Here is a 26,576-nt window from a genome sequence, read left to right as displayed (position 1 = left end):
TACTTAGTTTGAACCAAAGAAAAAAATGATGCACTTTTGTCAATCTTTATATTTTAGGAGGAAAATTCCACATCCATAAAAGTACATTTCACAATCCAACAGCAGCATTTAAGCTGTTTCTGATTGAAGCTGATTTTTACTTTAAGTCTATAAAACTGATTTCTAATCAGAAATGCAGATTAATAATTAATATTCATTCACAGCTTTTCAGCCAATAAACTGTCACAAATACTATTATTATATATAGAATATTATGAAGTCTGTCACGCCAGTTTTTCTTTCATTTCTCTTTCTATTTGTTTACTTTCTATACTTTATTTTATTTTCTACTTTATTTTTCCTCTTCATTCCGTTTCTTTCTTCATGTGCATCTTGTACAAACTGGACTGGATTTACTTTCACTGTCTGTTTATTGTTTGTCAGGTTTGAATAAAGCATAAAAACAATGAAGACACAAAGCCAATAATGTGAGACAGGTCCAGTTTCTCTGAACATCTGATGACGTTCAGCTTTAGTTTCACAGCAGTTCTCTCAGAGTTTCTGTCATACGTGTTGTTTTCTGCAGCCTGTCAGGATGTCTGATCACAGAGGAAGGCTGTGCTTCTCTGGCCTCAGCTCTGACCTCCAACCCCTCCCATCTGAGAGAGCTGGACCTGAGATACAACCATCCAGGAGACTCAGGAGTGAAGCTGCTGATGGCTGCACTGAAGGATCCACACAGACTCAGGTATGGAGAGGCTGCTGCAGCCACACAATGTCTGATAGAGGAGGAAGATCTGCAGACATTTTCTCTGTCCTTCACTCAGTCCTGCTTCATGCTGGATATGAGTGTTATATGAACCATCACACATGTAGGAGCCTTTTTCCTTTGCTCACAGCCGATATGTGAGTAGGAGAGTCTCCAAGGAGAACATCTGCAGGAACAACAGTGATAACTGTCTGTTGCTCAGAGTTTCTTCAGTCTGAAAACATCTCTGCAGGTTAAAGGGACATTCTGTCATAGAAACATCTTTTCTGTCCTCTGACCCTGGATCAGACACAGAGATGCTCCAGGAAATGTTAGCTTAGCTTAGCTTAGCACAGATATTTATAAAAGCGTGTGAACAGTCCAGGGCCGGACTGGGAAACTTTGTCAGGCCAAGAGTCATTCATGCATCAGGCCACCCTGGTCTTGACCACACACGCATGTTCACACACCCACACCTAAATGCATGGGCACAAACAAAACACATGCATGTGCGCGCGCACACACACACACACACACACACGTTTTTGGTTGATTCAAAACGAATAAAATAATAATGTAGACAAGACAATCTCTTTATTTCTTTTTTAGATTGAAACAACAACTTAACAAATTATAATAACAAAAATAAACTGCTGTAAATATATGACTTTGTCCCCTGCTCTGACCCACTTATAGGTCTGGACCCCAAAGTTTGTAAATGCTTCCTTAGAAGGTCAGCATGCGGCGCATCAAAGCACTGGATTCTGCCACCTTATCAATAATGCCATCACTGTCTAGTTCCATCAATATTTCCTTCTCTGTCGACATCAACAGAAATGCCTCTAGGCGGTCCTGGCTCATGGAGGTCCGAAGTCTGTTCTTCACAAATTTCAATGTGGAGAAGGTCCTTTCACAGGCCACTTGTGTTACAGACAAGGTCAGCAAGAACTTGTATGCCAGACCAATGACATGGTAGGCATCTGTGAGCAAGTTGAAATGAGACAGGACGTGATAGCAGCATATGGGACAGTTATTACAAGAGGAGCAGTGACTGTTCTTTAACTCCAGGCCCTCCTCAGGATCCTCAGTGTGCACACCCTCTTCTGAAGGTTCAGGTTCAGATGCCATCTTCAGTGTCTCCCACTGATTAGCAAGGCTAGTCAGTTCTGCCTGCAAGGTTGGAATTGTGGCACGCTCATCAAATTTGGCCAGGCATTTGCTAACCTCTCCCAGAGCTGTTTTTGGAAGCCCTTTATCCCTGATGTCTGGAAAGTTTCTTGGGTCCATGCAGGCAAAGTCTGAGCAGAGCACTGCACAAGCTGCATAACGACAGTGGATGCTCTCTGTGACTGTGTCGAGGATTACATTATGCACTTTGATGTTATAGTTACTCTCAACATCCAAAACAGGTTCCTCTTGTGACATTTCACCTGGCATGGTTTTCTTTTTTCGTGTGCGTTTCTCTGGGAGCGCAGTCTGGACTTCAACATCACAGTCATCCTGTTCCTGGAGAGTGGTGTTTGCCCACTGCACAAACACTTCTGCTGCTTCCTTGACACCATCAAAGTCCCTGGAACACTTTCTCAGACTGTCTTCTGTTCCCGTTATTAAGCGCTGGGCAGTTAGTATATCCATGCCACTGGTCTGAAGATATTTGGAGACAGGGGATGTCACTTCAAATATCCTGAGGAATATCTGTGCTGTGAGTATGGTTTCATATCTCAGAAGTGCCTCCACATATCCTCTGGCCTTGACCCGTACAGCAGGCTTCATTGTGTCATCTTCCTCAATCCTTTTCATTGTGATCACCAGGTCAGTGAAAAGTGCATGTTCAGGCTTTCCAAATGAACCAAAAACTTTGCTCAAGGCTTGATCTTTCGCCAACCAACGAGTTTCACCTATTGGAGCAAGCCTTCTGTTTCTCCTGTCTTCACTGACTTTCTCCCACAGGTGCATGCGTTTGTATGACTCCCGAATGAAACTGCTACATCATTTAACAATGAGAACAGTGATGCACTTTCCACAACGACTCCTGTAGTGTCTGTCAACACAAGGTTAAGCACATGAGCATAACACCATATGTGGACTTGCTTGGGAGACTCTCCTGTGAGCAATGCAGAAAACCCCCTGTACTGCCCTTGCATGTTAGCAGCTCCATCGGTTGAGTTACCAACACAGTTTTTTATCTCAATGCCTACTTTATCAAGGGTTTTTCTCACTAGCTCTACAAAGTATGCACCTGTCGATGCCTCACAATCAATGACAGCTAGTAGCCTCTCATGGATAACATCAGTGACATATCTCACGACTATAGCACACTGGTCTTTAGATGTAAGGTCTTGGGTTGTATCCAGTTGGACTGAAAACATCTTTGCCTCCCTTACCTCATCAGCAATAGTGTGCTGGATTAGATGACTGACAGTATCAATGACTTTGTTAACTGTTTGCTTTGAGAGCAGAGTTACAAGGGACCCCCTTCCTTTACCCCCTCCAGTCTCATGTGCCGTCTTGCTCTGCTTTATGCAGTCATTGACATGCTCTTGTAAGCAAACATCATATCTGCTCAGCAGCAATATCATCTCTAAAAAATTTCCATGGTCCAAGGCCATGTTTTCCAGGCTGTAAGCAGCTTCGTGTTTATCCCCTCTGTAGCTGAGGCCACGCTTACCAAGCACTTTGACGATATTGACCACACGTTCCATGACTTGCCTTTTCTTCCTCACTTGCTCTCTGTGTACTGACATCTGCTTGTCACTCACTAGGCTACGGATGTCAGCCTTGTTAGCCCTCAGGAAATAAACCTCTGCACTCTCTCTGTGCAACTTGCTCTTTTCATGTTCCTCTATTCTTTGGTGGACATGCTTCCATGCCTGCATGCCTCCTTTTACAAAAGAGTTATCAGAAGACTTGGCGAACATAAGACACACAGAACAATACAGTGAATGAGAATCATCACAGTAGGTTAGCCATTGTCTATGTGTCCCATCCTTAGTGTAAAACACTTTGGGAATGGCTTTCTTGGGATTTTGTTGCGGATGGTACCGGAAAAAAAAATCAAAATCTCCAGAGTGAGGGCGAGCAAAATAATCAAACTGTCTCTCTGAGTCTGAGTGTCTGTCTCTGTCCTCAGTAGGCCTTTCCCTAGCACTGCTCCCTGGACATGTACATGACTTTTCAGTATACTCAGCATCTGCTGGGAGTGTAAGAATAACCAGTATAATTATTATATTATTGTCAATAATATATTTAATCAATACTAAAATAATGATATTGTCAAAAATATGTTGGGTTTTTTTTCAAATGTTTCATAGTCATAGCCTATTAAATCTTAAACCACTGACACATGCAATTGTAGATGACTGTCTGTTCTTTACCTGTCAGTTGCTCTGAACTAGTACTGGCCACAACATCTAAAGCACCAGAGCTGGTAATATTTTCACCTTTGCATAGGAAACATAGAAATATATTTTAATATCAATTTTGCAATGGCCAGTAGCAAAGTTTACAAGAATGTACAAGAAGAAAGCATAACAAATGACTCAACTAGCAAAGCCAACTAAGACTAAACCTAACAATTAATCTACAGAGGGACAGCCTTATTACACATGGCAGTGGCACATATATGCACACAACACATGCAAACTTGCACGCATACCTGGGCGCACACACTCACACTTATAGTGAATTCCAGATAAAAGACCACCTATGGGACCTACTGTAGTTTTTAAGGTTGAAATATACAGTAACTTTAATGCTGTATTTGTGATAGTACTAAGAGAATAAATATTTTACATAATAAGTAGTGCCAAGGTTAGAGCTAAACATAATCATGTCATGTAGAATATCAGCATCTAGTAACCAAACACCAACATAGAGGGAAAGCTAACGCTAACTAGCAGTGAAGTACTGAAGCCTTCAACAGCATCTAGTAACCAAATATCAATACTGGAGGGAAAGATGGTGGAAGTTTTAACAAACAAACAAAAAAAAAGAGAAGAATCAAAATTAGAGAGCAAAAAACATCTGTCATGGTTATCAACTTTCAATTGTAAGTCTCTTAAAACTTAAAATTGTAAGAAAAGTTTATGAAATACATAAATCAGTGTCATTAAATATTTTATATGCATTTAAATATTTGATAAATTAATTTACTTTTATGTATTTAATTCGAAACCTAGTATTGTTCGAATATATTTAATCACTTCACCATTTTATTGATCAAATTAGCATATTTTTCCAAGTCCCTTTTTTTGCTGTAGTTAAATCTACTACATATATTGTGTCTGTCGGCCTGACTTGAGCCTTTAAATGTGTTCTTGTAGGAGTTGATTTGATTACATTCTATGAATTATCAACATATCAGGCCTCTTGTTTTATGTGAAGTGTCACATACAATCATATATATAACACATATATACAATGATATATGTATCATTGTGGTGGTGTCATTGCATCATGTCATACTTTAAAAGGCTTTAGCTGTTAAACTGGAAGCAGATCTGGTTTAGTTATTCAATATAAATTATACCAAAAATGAGACCAATTAAACCAGTTCGAATGGGCCCCGGACCAGTTTGTACTGGAAAAGTTGGGCCCCAGTGCATGAAAGGTTAAGAACCCCTGGTGTAACCTATGTCTTATTTATCTTCATTTCAAGGCAAGGGCTACACAGGCTACATATTTACACTGTGAAGCCTGAAAGTGTACAGCCTCAAGGACCCTTGGGTCCTTGGACCTCATACTGTGTTTAAAAGAGTATTTTGTATCAAAGTTTTGTGTGTTTTTTTTAAGTAACTTACTTGTAGACGCATCTTCTTTTTTTAATGGTATGGGGAGCCTGAATAAGTCTGTGACTTTAAGGCATTTCGCCGCATCATCCTCCAGCGCCTTTCTTTTTCTCTCTCTCTCCCTCTCGGCGCCGCCTTTCCTTTTTCCTCGTTGGGAGGAGTCCATCCCGTTGTTTGCTAGCAGTAGCTACACCCCCACACCGTAGCACCAGACACACGTCTCATCCCTCGACACGCGCTGTCTGTGTGGTTGCTACGGACTATTAGGGCGGGTGTTAATTGTAATAAACCAATCGTCTTGCCCTCCTTACATTCTACTGGCCTGAGTGGCCTCTGATTGGCCTGGCCTGTCTCCTGGGCGGGAAGAGAAAGAAAAGGAAAAAAAAAAAAAAAAAAAAAGAGATGCAGGCCAGCAGGCCAATCCTAGACCGGCGCTCCGGGAATACTCCCGGTTCTCCCTATGGCCAGTCCGGGCCTGGAACAGTCATGTTCTTGTAAAGTTCTCTTTAGAAATCAGTCCATGTGGAAATGTGCACGTGTTGATCAGACCTGTATTCCTACCTCTGTATAGATACATTTAAACACATGATGGATGAAAAGCTTCCCATGAATGATGATGCTCAGTGATTCTCCCACTTACTGGAGGCTCCTGATGCTGAATCACAGCAACAGACCCACAACATGAATTTAGATGAGACACATATAGAGCAGGAAGTATTCTGGTCCCTGAAGACTCGTTCGCTCTAGATTCTTTCATTCATGTCGTCTTCTGTTGGTGCCGGTGCTCCGTGCAACGTCACACATGAGTGTCGTTGCAGTTTTTATCAATTTCCTTCAATTAGCTGCACACAGCTGATCACAATGATGGAGACAGTCAGTGGAGCCCCTCCCCCTGATCTGATCTGAAAAGAGGAGTTAGACAGGAAAACACAAGTTCTTTACTTCTTCATGCTCCTGAAGTCTGGCTTAGTGTTTGATGATCTGGACTCATAATGAGGACATGAATGAAAATGACTGAGAGAGTCACTGGATTTCTGTCCAGACTTTGTCACTTTACACTCAATATTCACTCAGCAGTCACATGACTTAAATGTTGGTTGTTTTAGCAGAAAATGCAGCGTCATGCTAACGATTTCAGACCTGCCGGTGGACTGGATTCCTGTGGGACTGGATCAGGAGTCTTCCTGTATCAGTGCTGCTGATCAGTGGTGTAAATAGATGATAAGGACCTACTGGAGCCACTAGGAGGCGGAGTAGAGCCCTACTGTCCCGTAGGAATGGACTGATAACCACTGATAATGCTGCTTCAGTCATGTGATAACGGCTGGATCGGGTGCTGGAGGAGGTGATGGAGATGGCAGTGTGTGTGTGTGTTGTGATGAAGATGATGATGTTACATCAGGTTTCCTGGTTAACGTGAAAGGACTCAGTATGTTCACAGCTGATGTTGAGGAAAGATGAGACAGACTTTCCTGAACCCTGTCACATCCTGTATTTCAGCAGCTGCAGCTCCATGTCTGACCACCAGAGGCAGTCTAACCTCTCCTCTTCACTCAGGACTTTAGAGCTTTGATGATCTCATGCTGCTGATTCAGTAATTACTAATTCAATCATCCATCAGATGATCAATCAGCTTCAATAACAGTGTAGATGTTGGAGTCAGTAGAAGCTGGTGATGTGGCTGCACTTCAAACTGGAAATGAATCAGCAGACTGGATCAGATGTGGAAGAAGTGTGGTGAGTTGATGCTGCTGATCCCTCTGATTTGTTCCTGCTTTAGAAAGAAATGTGTTTGTGTCCACACAGCAGCAGGATCTGCAGGAATAATGTGAGGGAACAAATCCTCAGTGTGATGATGAAGCAGCTGTTAGTGGTCAGTAGGAAACAAGCCATCACAGCTCCAAACACACACATCATGGCCTCAAACAGAGTCTCTGACAGTCATTTAGCTTCATGTGCAGGAAAAGAAGCACTTTAACATTTCCCAGCTGAGTCACAACAAAGAATCTGAGCCAATCTGCTCTGCAGAGGAGATTATTGTCAGAAGCTGATCAATAAGACTTCAGGGCAGAGAGAAGATGCAGCTCTTGGTTAGATCAGGAGTTTCTGCAGAGTTCTTCATCTGTGAAGAGATGAAAAGGAGAAGATGGTTGAAAGAAGAAACTGGGACTTCCACAAAGCAGTTTTCTTGGTGTGGGTGTGGACCAATCAGCTTCCTGATTCTGCTCCTTCTAGTCTGGAGATGCTCCAATCAGGTGGACGTGTCCAGATGTTGGACTGTTCCTTTCTCAGTGTAGAACAAAGTGTGTATGAGAGCCATGTAATGTCCATGTTAGCATGCTCTGACCCCCCTCCTCCTTTCAGGGTGGAGTCTGCTGGAGAACCATGGTTGAGACCAGGTCTGAGGAAGTGTAAGTGTGTTTTTCATTGGATTCATCACATTCAACCATCTTCACACTGTCCCATCACTCATTCATCAGTCAGCATCAAAGTGTCAATAGATCAATAACTGCAGCTGGATTGTGTTTGTTCTCTCCATCAGATTCCTGTCCACTCACCATCCACATGGACACAGTGAGCAGAAACCTCAAACTGTCTGACAACAACAGGAAGGTGACATATACGGAGAAGCATCAGTCATATCCTGATCATCCAGACAGATTTAACAGGCCTCAGCTGCTGTGTGAAAATGTTCTGACTGGTCGCTGCTACTGGGAGGTCGAGTGGAGAGGAAACGTTTCTATATCAGTGAGTTACAGAGAAATCAGAAGGAGAGGAGACATTTTCACAAAATTAAGAACATTCCTCACAGGATATGACTGTTTGTTTGGATTCAATGATCAGTCCTGGAGTCTGAGATGCTCTGATGATGAAGGTTACTCTGTCTGGCACAAAGACAGAGAAACACGCATCTCCTCCTCCTCCTCCTCCTCCTCCTCCTCCTCCTCCTCTGTCTCTAACAGAGTAGCAGTGTATGTGGACTGTCCTGCTGGCTCTCTGTCCTTCTACAGAGTCTCCTCTGACTCACTGATCCACCTCCACACCTTCATCACCACATTCACTCATCCTCTCTATGCTGGATTTGGGTTCTGGCCCTGGTCTGGTTCCTGGGTGTGTGTGTGTTGAGTGTAAAGAGTGTGATGGTAGCAGAGAAACTCTGACTGGTGAACAGATAGTTCAGTCTGTACATGTCTGTCTCTTTCACTCAGAAACATCTTTTCAGATTCATGGATTCAATCAGTTTGTGTGTGAAACTCTTCTAAATGATTCCTTGGAAACTTCTTCCTCTTCCAGTCCTTTAAAGATGGAAGCTGTGCTTCTTCCAGGATCCACATGTTGTTTCCAGTCAAAGCTTCACACTGAATATCAGGATGTTGTGTTCACTTCATGTCAGCTGCAGTTAGTTCCACTTCATGATGCTGGAAATGAAAATCCTCCCAGTGTTTCACTCTTAGTTTGTTTGCTTCATTCTGTCTTTATTTGGACTTTCTCACATTTTCACATGTTGAATTAAAGATTCATTTTCACGTCACAAATTTCATGTTTTGCTTCATTTTTCACCACAAATGTTTGACTTTCTACTTGAAATGTAGAATTTAAAGAATTTTCATTCAAACTTTCACATATAAATTTTATCTTTATTTTCATTCAGATTATTTTAGACGGTTTATGAAAATATTTGATGTTTAATGAAAAATAAATGTTATAATTTCTCTCACTTGGATTTCAGTGTATGTGGTTTTGATATTTTATTTCAAATTTCATTTTATTTTTTGTTTCAATCCAGTAACTCATTGGAATTCTTTGAATTTTTTAAATATTTTCCATCATGTTTAATTCTTTGTTTTGTTTAATAAACATTTAACTTTTATTCTGAGGTTGTTTTCATGAGAAGAAACGTCTTGTTGTACCTCGATGTTCTACCAAACGCTTCAGAAGGTCTTTGGTTCCTGCAGCTGTCAGATTTTTTAATGAATCTGTAGCTTTTTGTTTGTTTTGTTGTTTGTGTTGAACCATGTTTTTAGTATATTTACATATTTAAGTTTTTATCATGTTTTTCCTCTTTGAAAATGTTTGAGATTTTTAGTGGCAAAAAAATTTCCTTTGGGGGATGAAAAAAGCTGATCTTAAATAAAATTTTCTTTCTGTTGTGACTCGTCTTGAATATTTTTCTTTATGATTGTGATGATGATGATGATGATGATGATGATGATGATGATGATGTTCCAGTGAACCAGTAGATGAGAGAGATTCTGTACTTTTCCCTCCGAGACATGAAGAAGAAAATAAAACTACCAGCAGCATAATTTCAGGATGAATGTTATTGTGTGAGTTACATCAGCAGCTAATTTCCAATGAACAGGAGATGAATGAAAGTGGCCTCCAGTCAGGGCGACTATATTTCTAATCACATCATCAGGGTTTGCTGCCTGTTGACAGGCTGATCTGCAGTGATTTAATAACAATGAAGTCCATCTCTTCTTACTCTTTATCTTTCTATCCTTTTCTTTTCTACTCGTAAACTCCTGTGTTCCTAAGAGGAAAACAGGATCCAGGTCCTGCTTCACAGGTGGAAACTGAACTGTGTCCAGGTCCCACTGGACGGGTTTATCCATCCATCCATTTTCTTCCGCTTATTCGGAATGGGTCGCGGGGGCAGCTGCCTAAGCGGGGAAACCCAGACTTCCCTCTCCCCGGCCACATTCACCAGCTCATCCGAAGGGATCCCGAGGCGTTCCCAGGCCAGCCGAGAGATGTAGTCTGTCCAGGGTGTCCTGGGTCTGCCCCGGGGCCTCCTTCCGGTGGGACGTGCCCGGAACACCTCACCAGGGAGGCGTCCAGGAGGCATCCTAACCAGATGGCCGAGCCACCTCATCTGGCTCCTCTCGATGTGGAGAAGCAGCGGCTCTACTCTGAGCCCCTCACGGATCACCGAGCTTCTCACCCTATCTCTAAGCCCGGCCACACTGCGGAGGAAACTCATTTCGGCCGCTTGTATTCGAGATCTCGTTCTTTCAGTCATTACCCACAGCTCATGGCCATAGGTGAGGGTAGGAACGTAGATCGACCGGTAAATCGAGAGCTATGCCTTTTGGCTCAGCTCTCTCTTCACCACGACAGACCGATGCAGAGTCCGCATCACTGCGGACGCCGCACCAATCCGCCTGTCGATCTCCCGCTTCATCCTTCCCTCACTCGTGAACAAGACCCCGAGAAATGTAAAAAACTTCACTTGGAGCAGGACCCCATCACAGACCCGGAGAGAGCACTCCACCCTTCTCCGGCTGAGGACCATGGTCTCGGATTTGGAGGTGCTAATTCTCATCCCAGCCGCTTCACACTCGGCTGCAAATCGCTCCAGTGAGAGCTGAAGATCACGTCCCAATTAAGCCAACAGAACCACGTCATCCGCAAAGAGCAGAGACCCAATCCTGAGGCCACCGAACCGGATCCCCTCCACACCTCGGCTGCGCCTAGAAATTCTGTCCATAAAAGTTATGAACAGAATCGGTGACAGAGGACAGCCTGCACTGGAAAAGACTCTGATTTACTGCCGGCAATGCGGACCAAGCTCTGACACCGGTCGTACAGGGACCGGACAGCTCTTACAAGCTGGTCCGGCACTCCATACTCCCGGAGTACCCCCCACAGGAGTCCCCGGGAAACACGGTCAAATGCCTTCTCCAAATCCACAAAACACATGTAGATTGGTTGGGCAAACTCCCATGCCCCCTCAATGATCCCAAAGAGGGTGTAGAGCTGGTCCACTGTTCCACGACCGGGACGAAAACCACACTGCTCCTCCTCAATCCGAGGTTCGACTATCCGACGGACCCTCCTCTCCAGCACCCCTGAATAGACCTTACCGGGGATGTTGAGGAGTGTGATCCCCCTGTAGCTGGAGCACACCCTCCGGTCCCCCTTTTTGAAGAGGGGGACCATCACCCCAGTCTGCCAGTCCAGGGGGACTGTCCCCGATGTCCACGCGATGCTGCAGAAGCGTGTCAACCAAGACAGCCCTACAGCATCCAGAGCCTTAAGGAACTCTGGGCGGACCTCATCCACCCCCGGGGCCTTGCCACCAAGGAGATTTTTAACCACCTCAGCGACCTCAGCCCCAGAGATAGGCGAGATGTGAGCTTTCAGTAGAGGAGCCGTTTGTTCGTGTTCATGGGGAAACTGTGTTTCTGTATTTTTCAGACTTTATGTAGCTGCTCTTTGAATTATTTGCTGTCTTAACTGTGTTTGGTGGTGATAGAAATGATTTTACTGAGCTGGTAGCTGAGATTCTGGACTTTCTGTGGATACCACACATGTTTATATTTACGTCTACAGACCTGACGTTACACCCGGAAACGAGATGTTAACCCTTAACTCCCAGTAGCGGAGGCTGCAGGTGCAGTCAAGCTAAAAATGAAAGTTTAGAGAATTTATAGGCAAAAATCTGGATAATGAAGCAGTGAAGGTGTATGGATGGAAGTTATTGTGCATATTGTGATTATTTCTCTCTCCTCACCATCTAGAAGCTGTGAGATTCTCATCCTGCTTTCTGTCTGTTCACCTGATGCTGATATTCATCACATATTGTTCCTTCTGTGTTTAGAAGGAAGCAGCTTCACAGCTTTAAATTCATCCTGCTGACTTTTTACCTTTTAGTTAGTAAATCCTGAACATTTCATCCTTCTTTCTCATAAATATGTGATTTTATAAATATTTATGAAGAAATATTTTAACTGTTGGTGTTTAAAGAGAAAACTGCTGCTAAACCTGTTTATGTGTTTAGTTCAGGGGTCTGCAGCCTTTCCAATCCAAAGAGCCATTTTTCCCTCAGCCAGCTAAATAAAACTCCTTTAGAGCTGCAAATGTTACCAGACTTTTCAAAAAGGAAACTTAATATATATTTTTAATGAAGAGCCACCATAGGATGTTTGTTATTTTTAAAGAACCACATTTTTATTTCTGTTTTTAGGTTTTAAAATAAACAAAAACATAAAACCTTTATAAAAATTGAGGATAAACAGACTTTCTTCTAAGGGATGTAGATATTTGTGGAAAATGATGTAAAGTAAAAGAAAAAAAAGTTTGTTTCCAACCTAATGACAAGAAAGAAATATTTAAAAAATATTTTATCCACGTATTTAGAGACATTGTGGAAGGTCCAGAGAGACACTTGCAGCTCCAGAGTCGCAGGTTGGAGACCCCTGATGTCGTGTTAGTAAACCAACATTTACTGTATTTTATTTATATAACTGTAGGCCTTCTTTTAAAGGAAAGAGACATTTTGCACGTAACAATGTGATTAATCGGGATTAAAAATTTTAATCGTTGCCCAGCACTACTTTTTTTTTTTTTTTTTTGTATAAGTTTGTTTTAGAATCTTACAGCATCACATTTATCCAGTCTGTTTGAATACTGCTTTAATTATGTGGCCTGTATGGAGTCTTATATGATGAAGTCTGCATTAGTGCTCCTCCAGAGCTCAGGTACAGTTGTCCAGCCTTAGATATTCATCATAATTTCACTTCTTAATAAGGTGAACAGTTCAGCAGCAGAAGATGCATCTGTAGGAGCATCCATCCCTTTTCCTGCATTAAAAGACAGCAGAGCTCAAACACACTTTCATCACATGGGTTTTGGCCTTTGGGTGAACACTCTTGCTTGCAAAGGACCAACTCCACCATGTCACCGGGTTTCATGCTGTCCTCGGCACCATACATCTCGGGAAGTGTGTACATGAGAACAGGACGACCTCCAATAACACCATGGCCGGACTTTGCTCTTATCTTGTGTGAATTCATCAAGTTCATCCTGCATAAAAACAAACAAACAAAAAACTTTTTATATAAACCAATGTTTGCATTACACACACACAATCCAACCGTTGCTACGTAAAACCAACTGATGTGGGATTTTTTGTAATAAAGCCACGGAACAAAGACATGAAGTTAAAATTGACGGTGACAGGACTTTGCGAGTCGCTGCTCTCCAAGGTGCTGACCCGCGTACAGGTAGAAACATGTTTATGGTCAAAATGCTCTTTTTCTTTTGCCACTCAAACTGCCAAAGCTTTTATTGTCAAAATGTAGTTTTCACTTGCTTAGTAAGATTGCTCGCTCCTCTCAGCATCACAGTTTTACTCTTTAATTCTATTTAATAGAAAAATGTTTCAGTTTTGTTTTTCTTTGTGCATCATTATTATATCATTACCACATGAAGAGCATCGTGCATTTAGCTGCTATTCCCATTGTTATTCTGTAAACTAGGTTTTACCTTTAAAATGTTGGTTCGTGTGTTTTGGCCATGGGGCAGTCATGACAGACAGTAAGCTATAGAAGAATAAGAGGACAGATGTCTGGAGACTTACCTGAACTAGATCTAGGAAGCAGAATTGGATAAGACTTTTATCTAAGAAGTCACCAGAGAAACGTCCATCACCTTGGAGAGTTTGGAAAAGGTTTATCCAAAGTGGTGCCCTTTGTTTCCTCAGGATTCTCCACCACGACTCCATCTGCTGGTTTGCAGTACTGCAGCCGTAGAGGAAACTTTGTCTCTTGCTAAACTATCTGCTTGATTCCTGCACAAAAAGACCATCATGTTCTCGATGTGGCCGTTCTCAGTACCTCTGTCAGCACGTAGTCGCTCTGGACATCCTCTCAAGCGCTCAATGGAAGTAATGAAATAGTCCACAATTACTTTGGGGTGGTTGTTTGTTCTGTAGGCTTCCATCCACACAACATAGCAACTGAAACCGTCAATGCACCCGTTAATGGCAGTGCCATATGGCTTCAGTTTATCATAAGAATCCACATGCCATAGAGCGTTGGGCCTTTGTTGTGGTGATGCCTGCGTCTCAGGCGCCGTGCCCGCCTGAGTTCAACGCCTTCAGGGTCAAACAGCTTGATCAGCTGTCTTACTGTGTCTTGTGTTACCACATATCCTCTCTGTACTGCACCAGGTGTAGCCATCGATACCCTTGCATCTGTCCATTACCGGCTGTTTCATCTTGCAGGAATGCAGCCACGTCTTCCAAGTTGGTTTCTCCTCCTGAATAGTTGCAGTTTCTGACACAGTCTCTTCAAAGACGAATACTTATTATAAAGCTGTGTTTATGTGCTGAAGGGAAAAAATTTTCCTTGTTGCTAAAGTCCCACTCTGAAGTACAATGTCATGTTTCTGTGTGTGTGTATGAGTTTGCAGGTAGGGGTGAGCAGGTTACCATGGGGACTGAGGGCGGAGTCTGGAGCCACAATTGCCGCCACCTGCAGCTCATCAGCAGGCTCGTTATCTGGCTCTACTCCCTGCTATTTAGGGGCAAGCAGGAGCTCCAGCCCTCGCCAGATTGTCACACTTTACTGCGTGGTAACCAGGCCTCATTCCCAGTCTTACCTTGTGCCTTGTTCTCAGTAAAACTTATCTTGTCATCTTTATTCCTCAGCCTTAGACCTTGCTTCCTTGGATCACCACAGCACCTTGGATAAGGACTGTCCCTCATGCCAAGTCGACTGCCTGCCTGCTCGCCCTGCCTGCAACCAAACTCTTTTCACTACCACCATAAACCAACTCCTGGCTTACTCCTTCATCATCAGTCTTCCTCTGGATTACAGTAAGCCGCTGCCATAACAGATATTATCAAGCACCTTCTCAGACCCACATTAATCCTCTGTCCCCTCGCAGGAAGAGCTCCCAGACCTGGACCAATCCACCCACATTCATTGTAATAAACATTGTTTGCATCTCCCACCTTGTCTCACTGAGTGTTTCTGCATTTGGGTGGGTGGGTCTGTCTGTCTGTCTGTCTGTCTGTCTGTCTGTCTGTCTATCTATGGGATCTGGTGGAAAATAGAAAAAACCTAAATAATAAAATAATATTTGAATACACATTAAAATAATTCCATGTAAAAATATACAAGTTATTAAATGAGTAATTATAGAAAATAAAATGGATTTTATTTGGTCGGGGTTGATGTTGGAGGGTTGGGGTGCCCCCTAATATAATGATCTGGGAAACACTGGGTTTCATTTATTTATAAATGAACGAATGAATATTTTATTTAAGTGTCATACACCTGCCTTCCAGCTCATATTGGCTTATTCGACACTATTAACAGGGACCCCTTGTGCTCTTTGGGGGAGGTCCCAGATCCCAGATTGGGAACTACTGTTTTAGAGATTTAAAACATCAAGATATATATTATGTATCGCTAAAGCGAAAAAACAAATCTTGATATCAGTTATAGGCCACATGGCCCAGCCCTACACATAGTCGGGCTTTTTGAAAAGACCCTTACAAACATGTAGACTTTGGGAAACTTCATGTTTGAGGCAAACAGCCAGCAATCACCCAGCGAGCAGATGATACCACCATGTTCATGAAGCAGTTAGTAAATGGACTGTGCCAGTGCTTGCAGGTGATTGGCTGCTGATCCTGTGTCTGCAGCTCCGCCCTCTTCCAGGATTGGTCGCCAGCAGCTCCGTTGTCTCTGTGATTGGCCAGTCAGGAAGACTCCTCTATATAAGCTCCTGATCTCCTTCATTCTGGGCAGCTGTGTCAGACTGGAGCAGTTCTCCACTGAGGACTGGGTTCTGGCTGTTTACTTCTGTCCCAGGACGCTCCAGTCCTCAATACACCTAAAAGTATACACTAAAGAGCGTATGGATCAATAAACATGTTTGAGAGTAAAGGATTATTAGCTTTTATTTCCATTTAAAATGTCCCTTCTGGCTGGTAAATAAATACATGTAGAGAATTATTTATTCCCAGTCAACATGACCAGGAAACGTCCAGATAGCAGATATTGTATGACCAGTTAATGTACTTCATTAGTGTTCTGTGTATTTAATTAGGATCCGTGTTTATAATCAGGGTTTTCCAGGATCGGGACGACTTGTAGAAAAGTGTTCAGTTCTTTGTTTGCTGGACTTTTATTTGTGATTTATTTGTTTTAATTTCTTTCAAAGACACTGGAAGCCGAGCTGCTGTGTTCGAGTGTTTCAACCATGTGAACAGCTGGACGGCACAAAACTTTCTACAAGTCAACAGTTCTAAATCTGAAATGATCTTCATCAACCCTCCTCACTCCACCGCCTATATTGAAGACAGTCTTGGTCCTCTCTCCTCTAACATCACCCCCTCTGCCAGAAACCTGGGTGTTAAACTTGATTCCAGTCTTAATTTTCATCTTCACATGAAAAAAGTCACCCAGTCCTGTTTCCTTCACCTCCGCACCATCAGTAAAATCAAACCTGTCCTCTCCCGGCCCGATTTAGAAAAAGTTATCAATGCTCTCATTTTCTCCAGACTCGACTACTGCAGCTCCCTCCTCTCTGGTCTTGACAATAAATCCTCTCTCGCCTCCAACTTGTTGAAAAGACAGCAGCTCGGCTTCTCACTGGTTTTAGCAGAAGACAACATATGACCCTGTTTTAGCCTCGCTGCACTGGCTCCCTGTACGTTTTAGAATTGATTTGAAGGTTTTACTGATTACTTTTAAAGCTCGTTTAGGTCTGGCACCCGGCTACATGACAGAGTTACTGACACCCTACGAGCCTCCCCGCAGCCTTAGATCCTCAGGCAGGTCCCTTTTAGCTGTGCCAGGGTCCAAACTCAAGACCAGAGGTGACCCAGCTTTTTGGCTCCGAGCCCCTCGACTCTGGAACGACCTGCCTGAGGAGATAAGGCTGGCACCATCAGTTTCATCTTTAAGTCACTTCTTAAAACACACTTTTATCCACTGGCCTTTTTATAACCTTTTTATTTACTTATTTACTTTATTTCTGACTTATTTATTGTCAGACTTCTATTTGTCTGTGGAAATGTACTCATGCATGTGTCTTTTCTTTGTTGGTTTTATTACCTTACTTTGCTGTGTGCTGTTCAGCACTTTGTAAACCTTGTTTGTTAAAAGTGCTATACAAATAAAGATTTATTTATTTCTTTATTTAAAAGAACAAATGTTCAGCTTTCATGTTTAGAGTGTGAACTCTTTATGTGTGATGGAAAGAAACTCTGGGTCGGCCTGATCCATCACATCTACCTGTAACGTCCAGCTGCAGCAGACCCAGAAAGAGTGCTGACACCAAGACCACCAAGAGACCAGGACCACTAGAAGAAGGACCTGTCTGGACAGAACCTGGAGAACATCAGAGAACAGGTTTATTGTGAACAAGAGACGTCATTGTTGACTCTCTTGGTGCAGTCCAGGTCAGGTGTTTCTGGTGGCCTCAGGTGCAGCGTTGACTGCACTACAGTAGCTACTTCCACACTGTCTACATGTGGACTGTCTTCTTCTATGGTGCTTTTAAGAGCTTACTTATCCCAAACGCTGCTCCTGCCCCTATCAAACAAAGCTGCTACTGCAGTTTTAAAGCTGAGAGGGTTCTCACTTCACACAGTTTGTCCGTTCAGAGACACCGTAGTAAAAATGGTGGCACAAATGTGGCAGCTGCATGTCTGTGGACGTACGCCACGCAGATATAAACGTCTCATTGTAAAAGAATAAAACATGTTATTTTAGTAAAGTGTTTAGATGCCAATAGAAGCAGTTTCTGATGATATGTGACATTTTCTGTCAGTGACCTTTGTTTTTGTTCCACGCTGCACCTTTAAGCTCAGTTTTGAAGCTTCCTTTAAAGAACTCTGACATGTTTTTATATTTCAGGTTGCCTCACTTTAGTCCAGCCACGGTCATGTTTTTCCCAGCATGCATCATTCTGACCAGTAAACAGGGATTATTGCTTATATCCAGGTAGGTAGACGTATGTTTTCAGACGGCCTGTACATGTTTTACTTTTCCCTGTGAAGAAATGCTGAGTGAAAAGTTGATGCTGAAATCAGTGGATCCATTCAGCTCAAAGACGTCATAAAAACTTGTATTTAGACTCAGTTTCAGCTCAGATGAATTAGTTATTAAACTGCATGTTTCTATGTGCAGGTAAAATGTTTCCAGTAAATTCCTGCATGGTGCAAGTTGTCAGTGATGTTTCCAGCTTTGATCCGTCATTATGAGCACGTTCCAGCCTGATGCAAAGCTGCCGTCTCCCTTTCACACTCGCTGCTTTAACACATTTATTACATGTTTATTACAACTGATGAGAGAACGCTAAAAAACCAACAAGACACATTTAACCAGCTTTTATTTTCATTTAGCTTGTGATAAAAACGTGAAGTATTAAATTTTTCTTAAACTCTGGTTTTTGGAGGCCATGTTGAAACAAAGTGTGAACGGGTTAAACATCAGTATTCTGCTTTACAGTCATGGTGGCCTGGAGCTTCCAGCTGCAGTCGGTAAAAACAGTTAAAAAGCAAACATGCCCACATTAAAACATCCAGTCTGGAAGCAGCAAACCTACCATGCAGGTTTCTGGACTTTGGGAAGAAAGCAGAGATCCTGGGAAAAGCCCACATGGGCAAAGTGAAGAGGAAACTTCCACATAGCTGAGGTTTGACCACGGGGCCTTCTCTGGGAGACGATAGTACCTGCAGGGGAGTTTATATCGGTGGGAATCTTTGACACAGTATTGAGGCCTTGAAGAAAAGTAGACTTGTATTTCCACTAAATAGACTCAGATGTGTGTGTGGGCAGCCTGAAGGAATACATGCTAACAAAGTAGCCTGAAGTGTTTGATTCATACATAAAAGCAGCTGCTGGAAAGTTGTCCACCTCCTCATGGCCTCAAACAGACGTCTCTGTTTTCTTTTAGCTCTGTGCTTCATTTGATGGAATGACAAGTGAGTTCGCTTTGAACATGTGATCAGAATGAAGCAGCACTAGACTGTCTGAAGGCGTATTTCCACCATTGTAAAGCTAAACTGAGCTGATGTCATTGGGACCAGGTCACAGATGCTTTAGAAATGACTTTGGAGGGAGAAATCATTGGTTTTTATCTTTTTATAAAGGTGGATTTTACACTGGAAATAAAAACGTAAAACTTCAGATTATCTGGTTTAAGGTGAAATTCTATGTCCAGCTACAATAAATATTTAGTGAAATCCCTGCAACGGCTCCTGGATGTGAAAGTAGATTTTAGAGCCTTTTTGGAAGCAGAAAGTAAACTGAGAAGTTTTTATTTTTCTTCATTTAAATGTTCACTTCCACTTTTTGGGTTTTTTGGCATCAAACTTGCATATTTGCTGCTTCTGCCGTGTGTTTGCCTCCATATGTTGCTTTTATTTATTTATCCCTGGAAAGTTCCTCATCTTCCTCCATCTGTTCCCGACTCTAGGACCAAAGTTTGGATTTGTAATCATGCTGATGTCCCACCTGTCCACTTCCAGGCCTCCCAGCGTTTATTTCTCCTCTAATGCTCCGTCAGGGACCAAGCAGTAAGGCAGCAGGATGCAGGTTTGCTTCAAAACTGCTTCATTTACCCCAAAACCTGAAACCTGTCACCACATCCAGGATTTAACTAAACAGCCTGACAAGAGGCCAAATAAATAGAAGTAGAGTGAAAATCCGAAGTGAAGAGAAGTGAAAGAAATGAAGGAATAAATGAACAGAAACAAACTTCCTGAACAATCAAACAGGAAGTTAAATACCAGTTTAGAAAAGCCAAAGTAAACACAAAGAGGGGAAATAAAATGGCTACTACATTTTGAACCAACCTCAAAATGAAGCCCAAACCCCCCCAATGACTCTGCAGTGTCATAGGGGGGTTGTGGTGGAATCCAATGAAGCTGCAGTAGTTTATCAGTCCTCAGACCTGGACCAGGCCTTTGCTGCACCAGGAAGGAGAGACTGAACCCAGGTACCTGAAAGAAAAGAAACACATGAATACGAACATAATCTGACCTCACAGCGTGAAGGTGTGTTCAATATTGTAGGTATGAGGAATGAAAGGAAGGAAAGAGGTGTGTGAAATAGTGTGTATCGTGTTTAGACTTCTACTTGCAGAGACAGTGAAAGTGGAAATCTACTGGTGGTGAGGTGGAGATATTAGCATGTGTGGCTGGCCGTCACGCTCATACACAGGAAGTGGAGGAGAATGAAATGTGTTTATTGTCACGTCTTTGTTCCAGTTTGAACACAAGAATCTTCATGATGCAGTTTCCAGAAGTTTCCAGTCTGAAACGACATCATCACAACACAAGCACCAACATGTTGATAGCAGGAAAGAATCTGATGGAAAGGCCAGAACGTTCCAGATGTTTTTCCTGCTGGGATTAATGCATCATCTGAGCATCATTAGAACTGTTCACACTGAACTCGGTTTCAGGTTTAAGTCCAACTTTAGATCATGATGAGCCTTCAAACAGCCATGAGATGAGCTCTGAACTCAGAGGATCAAAGCTTTTTCTCCTCTGAGTCTCCATCGTTCCCTCTAACATCTGCATCATCCAGCTGTGTGTGCATGGCTACAGCGGTCCAGTCTCATGAGTCCAGTCTCAGGTCCTGCTGGCTCTTCTTTCTATGATAAAATGGCAGCTAGAATCAGAACAAAGTGCAGGAAACTGTTGTTCCTGCTGCTGATGGAAACATCTTTTAATCCCATCAGTGATTCATGTTGAAGCTGATTTTAGAAGCTGAGTGTTTCTAAAAGGTTTCCTCAGACTTCCTCTGCTGGTTTAGTGTCGCTGCTTCTTTTCCGTGTAAAGGTTTGTCAGAAATGAGCTCTTCTGCTTCAGCATCACTGTTGGCTTGATTGTGTAGAAATGGCAGAAGTTTCTAGTTTAGCTCTGAAGTGTAAACTCTGGTTGAGGTGATGGCAGGATTAGCAGCTGCTCTCCCTGTTTGAGCCGCTACATGCATCAATACTTCACAAAGGCCTTAAAGGTCTGAATTATTTCAATGTGCACAAATGAGCTGCTTTTCCATCTTTAAATTCCCTGATGGTTCATGCAGGTTCAGCTTTTACTGCCAGGTGAGGTAGAAGCTCCAACCTTCAATTATCCCTGTAAGAAAGTCAGGAATGTTCAAATAAAAGCATCAAAATCTTCATTTAAAGAAACATGAAGCTGACTGAAGCTGATAAACTACATTTAAATGAAACAGTGAAAGTTTTCAGCTCAAACATTTAAAATTCACCTGCTGACTGAAAACAGATTCATGAAAGTTTATTTGAAATGTGGAGTTTGAAGAATTTAATCCAAAGTCAAACATCTGGAGACAGAATGGGAAAACTGAACATTCGACTTTTTGTTTCAGAAACTATTTCTGATGTGAAAAAATCTCTAATTCAACATGTGAAAGAGTGAAAAAGTCAAATGAAGGACAGAATGAGGCAAACAGAGCGACGCACTGGGAGGATTTTCATTTCCAGCATCATGAAGTGAAAGTGACAAGAACTAAACACAAACTATGTCCAGTTGATCCTGGAAGAATCCCAGCTTCTATCTTTAAAGGAGGGAAAACAGGAAACATCCAAGGAATCATCTAGAAGAGTTTCATACGTGAATCTGAAAGGCTGTTTCTGAAGAAGACAGACGCTTCCAGACTGAACTCTGGTTAATAATGTCTGACAGGATCAAACTCTTTACACAACACAAACACTGAGGAAGAAAACAAGCTGAACAAGAAGCCAAACCCAGGAAGCAGAGGATGATGAAGGTGCTGATGAAGATGTGGAGGAAGATCAGAGTCAGAGGAGACTCTGTAGAAGGACAGAGTTCCAGGAGGACGCTCCACATACGCTGCTACTGCTGGAGACGGAGGAGGAGGACATGTTGTTCATCTGTTATAGTGAGAGACAGCGTAACCATGACGATGAGAGCAGCTCAGACTCCATGAGGATTCATTTCCTCCCAACACGCCGTCTTTACTGGTTCCTCTCCTTCTGGTTCCTCTGGAACTCACTGACAAACGTCTCCTCTCCACTAACATCCCAGTAACAGCGAGCAGTCAGAACATTTCCACACAGAACCTGAAGAGGGCGCCATCACATCTGTCTGGATGATCAGGACATGACTGAGGGACGTCCACTAATGGAAACTTCCTGTTGTTGTCAGACAGGTGGAGCTTCCTGTTCACCGTGTTTGCTTCCATTGACTTTCCAGGAATCTGATGGAGAGAACAGAACCAGTCCAGATTCAGGTGTTGATCTATTGACACTTTGATGCTGACTTTGAAAGTGATGAATCCAATGAAAAGACACACACACACTTTCTCAGACCTGGTCTCAGCCATCGCTCTCCAATAGGCTCCACTCTGAAAGGAGGAGGGGGGTCAGGTTTGGCTTCTGTCTCCATCTAATCCCTTCTCCTCTACATCTGACTGTTTTTAAGCAGCTTCATCAAACATGAGGGAAATGAATGAAATGTCTGAGCTCCTTGTGTGTGAGAAGCTTTCACCCCCAGCCTCTAAGAGACCAATCACCACTTTGACCTGCTTCTACTTTAATATGAGACTCCTCAGTGAGGACATGATGGAGGAGATGAAAAGATGCTGCTGACAGGAGGAAACTAGACAGGTGAGGTAGAAGTGGACAGACAGGTATGAGGAGCTGTATAGGCCATAATTCATCCTCACACACACACACACACAGTTTTATTCAGACACACACATTTTCTCTCTCACATACTGTACATATATTCTTACTCTCACATGCTCACATTTTCTTTCCCTCTTTCATTTATTTTCTCTAATTCAGTGGACGTAGTTAATACGGTAATATCTGCATGTAAGAATAGAACATGTATGTAGAAGAAGAGTGTGTGTGTGTGTGTGAGGAAAGATTTGGTGGAAACGGAAGGAGTTTGGTGGAAAAGGCAGGCAGTTTATGCTGCGCTGTGATTGGCTGAGAAGCAGGTGCAGGTTGTCTCTAGTTCCCGCCTGACATGGATGGAAGAAATGAGACGCAGTGGTTTCAGAAATCTTTCATCATGACATGGTTGTGTTGGTCTCTTGAGCAGCAGAGGACGGTTCATCCGTCCCTAATAAAACTCAGACCGGGTCCAGCATCAGATGAGAGAACTCTTCAGACCTAAAGCCTCAGCAGTCCAGGCATGAACTCAAGACCTGGACCGGAGGGTCGCCACGGTCTTTAAGACACAAAACTCACAAACACTTTGGCAGCTGGACGTCCCGACCGAGGAAAAGGTGAAAATAAAATGTGAATAGAATCTCCAAGTGTTAGTTCCAGTGGACTAAGTCCGTCCTGTAGTGTGTGTTTGCTCATGTAGCTGCAGGCTGTGCTGCTGCTCCCATTAAAGAGAAACACACTTCTGAGAGTCATAGAAGCATCAGCAGTGGCAGCTGGGGAATAACGTGTTGTATGACATGTTGTCAGAGGACAGAAACTCTTTCTTTGCTGGAGGCTGCGTTCACACCTAATAACCTGCAGACTCTAGACCCGGTCCAGTTGGGGGTCTGCTCCATTCTTCCTGCCCCAGTTAATGGGACTATTTTAATAACACACTCTCCTCACCAGAGCAGCTGTTACAGTCGTCTTTCCACCACTTATCTGGATCACACATTACATAATTAGTTTATTCACAAGCTGATGGGATAAAAATAAAGCTGGTAAAATGAAGCTGCTCTTTTATTTTTAGTCTTTCAGTAAAACACAAAGAAAAGTGACTTTTCTTTTAGGCTGAGTTTTATCAAACATGTTTCTGTCAGTTCAGATAAAGAGTTCTGGAAACTGCTTCCATCAGTCCAGTCACATCACTGTTGGAGCTTAGTGTGTGTTTTACACAACTAGCGGTCGTTTGCTCCTTCCGTAACCACGGCAACATGAGGACGTCTCAAAGTATTTACACTGGCTAGAGTTTGATTTAGTTAGTGAAGGTTTGCATGATTCATTTAACATTTAACAACTGTGGGAACTTTCTACAAACATCAAATATTAACTATAAAATGAATGTGTTCTATTTTCAGGCTAAAATCAGGATCATGATACTGGAAACAAGGACGTCGTCCTTCTTCCGGGACATCCAGCTGTTCTGTCATCAAACGTGGCACAAAGCAGAAGCTGCTGAACGAGGGCATGAACTGAACGGATCTGAATTCCAGAAATCTGGGACCAACGGAGTTCCTGAACCAATAAGAGACGCCTTTGGAGGGAAGCTGTCAGCTGATGTCAGGTCTGCACTTATATGTCATTGTTCTTTCTATCAATGTGTAAACGTGCTGTACTGACTACTGACATGGATTTACCTTCATGATTCATGTAGTAATTAATAAAGTACGTGTGGTAAATTCCTGTAAATTCCTGCTGACTCATGTTATTGACGGTAGACCTGCTGAGTCATGTCCTCATGAAGGATGGAAAACAAGCAGATGTGTCGCTGCTTTATTGGAGCTGCGTGTTGTGCATTAATAAGTTTGTTGTTGTTGTGTTTTTTAAGGACTGTTTACTTGAAACTTTTCTACATTGTACTTGATGTTTTCCAGCCTAGAGCTTCTGACGGCATGTGGCAACAGACTGATTTCAGCCAAACTGCAGCTGGACAGCAGCTGGATGCAGATCTGATACACAAAGTCTAGAAATGGAAAGTTGTGTCCATCAGACCAACACAGCGGATTCTGGGATGTTCTGCTCTCTTGGTGAAACAAGCTAAACATTGTCAGTCAGCACTAATCTTTGTAACGTCAGCTCTTCATGAACTTTCTTTAAACTTTGTGTCTATGAACAAACTGAAGACGTGTTAAATTTCTAGCGAGGAGTAAATGTGGGGCTTTGCTCTGGAATTTGACTGAGATCTAATAATGAGGGAATCTGGTGCTCTACAGAGATGCCGATCACCAAAGTCTGGACAACACAGCTTTTAAAGAAACCAACTGCTGACTTTTCACATACTTTTCAGTTTAACGTGTAAATGTCGTCTTTTTGTGCATTTTTACTGAATTTTATTTGAGTTTTTTTCTTTTTAAACCAATAAAAACCTCTTCAATCTGTCTGTCTCTGTCTTAGATTCAGAGATGGACTGAAAACACTTGGTGTGCTGGACTAAATCCAAGCTCAGCTCTTCTGTGCTGGTCTCCTGCAGCCTCTCAGCTGATGTGGCTGACAGTCTTTTCATTATCCGCCATCTCCAGCTGGCAGCAACAGAAGCTGCTGAGGAAGTTCTTCCTTTCTGGAGACACACGCAGAAGTAAATCCATGGAATCTGACCATTTCTTCTTCTAACTGAAATATTTAGCTGCATCTGGTCATTGTGTGTCAGTTTAGAATAGTAAGAGATGTTCTGCTTTCTGTTTATTGTCCAGTTTCTTTCTTCCTTTTCCACCAGATGAGGAAGGAACAGAAACTGGGAACGATCCTCGCCTTTTCCACAGGAGCCAACACTCCTTCACCGACTGGGTTCTCTCCTCCACAAAGAGGAGGATTCAGGAAGCTGCAAAGCTGCCGCTGCAAACAGCTGCACTAACTGCTTGAAGCTACGCTGCAGACCTCATACGGAGACCTTCAGGAAAACAGGGGCTCTGCGGTGGGCGGGACCCTTGGTTTTAGCCCAGCGTAATATGTGTACAGGTCTGGATCAAAGTCTTCTGTGTTAAGGTCAAGTTCATGTTCAGTTAATTACACAAAGCAACGTGAAACTTTTCTTCTTTTCTCTTGTTTTTATGTGATTTTGTACAATAAATACAAACCTGCTGCATATTTGTCAAACTGAAGTTAATAGATGTGAAGAACGCTTCACATTTTCAGCTGCTTTCTGCAAGTAATGTTGAAATCGAACTTCACTGCAGCTTTTTAGTCAGACACTATTCCACTTCTAAATTTATCTACAGCTCACTATTTTCCTCTTGATTTTATCGCCTGCTTTTCAAACGGATCAACCAACAAACACTTTGAAATACTTCTTCTTTTGTTTGTTTGCAGTTTTTATGTTTGGGAAAAGTTTTAGGGTTCATTAAGTCTTACTGCCTTTATTTTTACTGTACAATGATGTAAAATCCACATGAGCCACTAAGTGAAAGAATCTTCTGGCTTTGCAACAAACTGGAATGAAGTTTACAATAAGACGGGGTCTCCCAGGCTGCTATTCAGGGGCCACTATCCTGCAGGTTTTGGATGTTTCCGCTGCAGCACACCTGAATCAGGTTAATGGCTCAACATGCTTTGGCAGAACTTTAAAAACAAGCTGCTGAGAAAAGCCATTTAAAGTGAATTAGGTGTGCTGG

The 26,576-nt window shown here is 42.6% G+C and overlaps 1 protein-coding gene and 1 long non-coding RNA gene across 6 annotated transcripts in view; both read left to right on the top strand.

Moving 5' to 3' along the window:
- Positions 1–8,616, top strand: part of LOC121653840 (NLR family CARD domain-containing protein 3-like) — a gene marked incomplete at its 3' end in the record, with an annotated part of 124,818 nt that extends 116,202 nt beyond the window's left edge. Inside the window, exons 12-13 of the mRNA XM_042007537.1 lie at positions 7,879–7,925; positions 8,057–8,616. Coding sequence (XP_041863471.1) covers positions 7,879–7,925; positions 8,057–8,616 — 607 coding nt within the window. The remainder of the gene's footprint in view (positions 1–7,878; positions 7,926–8,056) is intronic.
- A 14,887-nt stretch (positions 8,617–23,503) lies between these two features.
- Positions 23,504–26,274, top strand: LOC121655436. 5 transcript variants are annotated; one of them, XR_006013201.1, is made up of 6 exons: positions 23,506–23,546; positions 24,327–24,532; positions 24,843–24,995; positions 25,182–25,263; positions 25,363–25,543; positions 25,682–26,274. It is a non-coding gene; the product is annotated as an uncharacterized LOC121655436 (long non-coding RNA). The 5 variants fall into 5 exon arrangements; XR_006013198.1 differs by having other exon boundaries at positions 23,504–23,559; positions 25,182–25,543; XR_006013199.1 differs by having other exon boundaries at positions 25,182–25,543.
- Positions 26,275–26,576: the final 302 nt, after the last annotated feature.

Source organism: Melanotaenia boesemani, chromosome 2 (genome assembly GCF_017639745.1).
Source record: "Melanotaenia boesemani isolate fMelBoe1 chromosome 2, fMelBoe1.pri, whole genome shotgun sequence".
NCBI classification, from domain to species: Eukaryota; Metazoa; Chordata; class Actinopteri; order Atheriniformes; family Melanotaeniidae; genus Melanotaenia; species Melanotaenia boesemani.
This window is presented reverse-complemented; position numbering and strand designations above follow the sequence as displayed.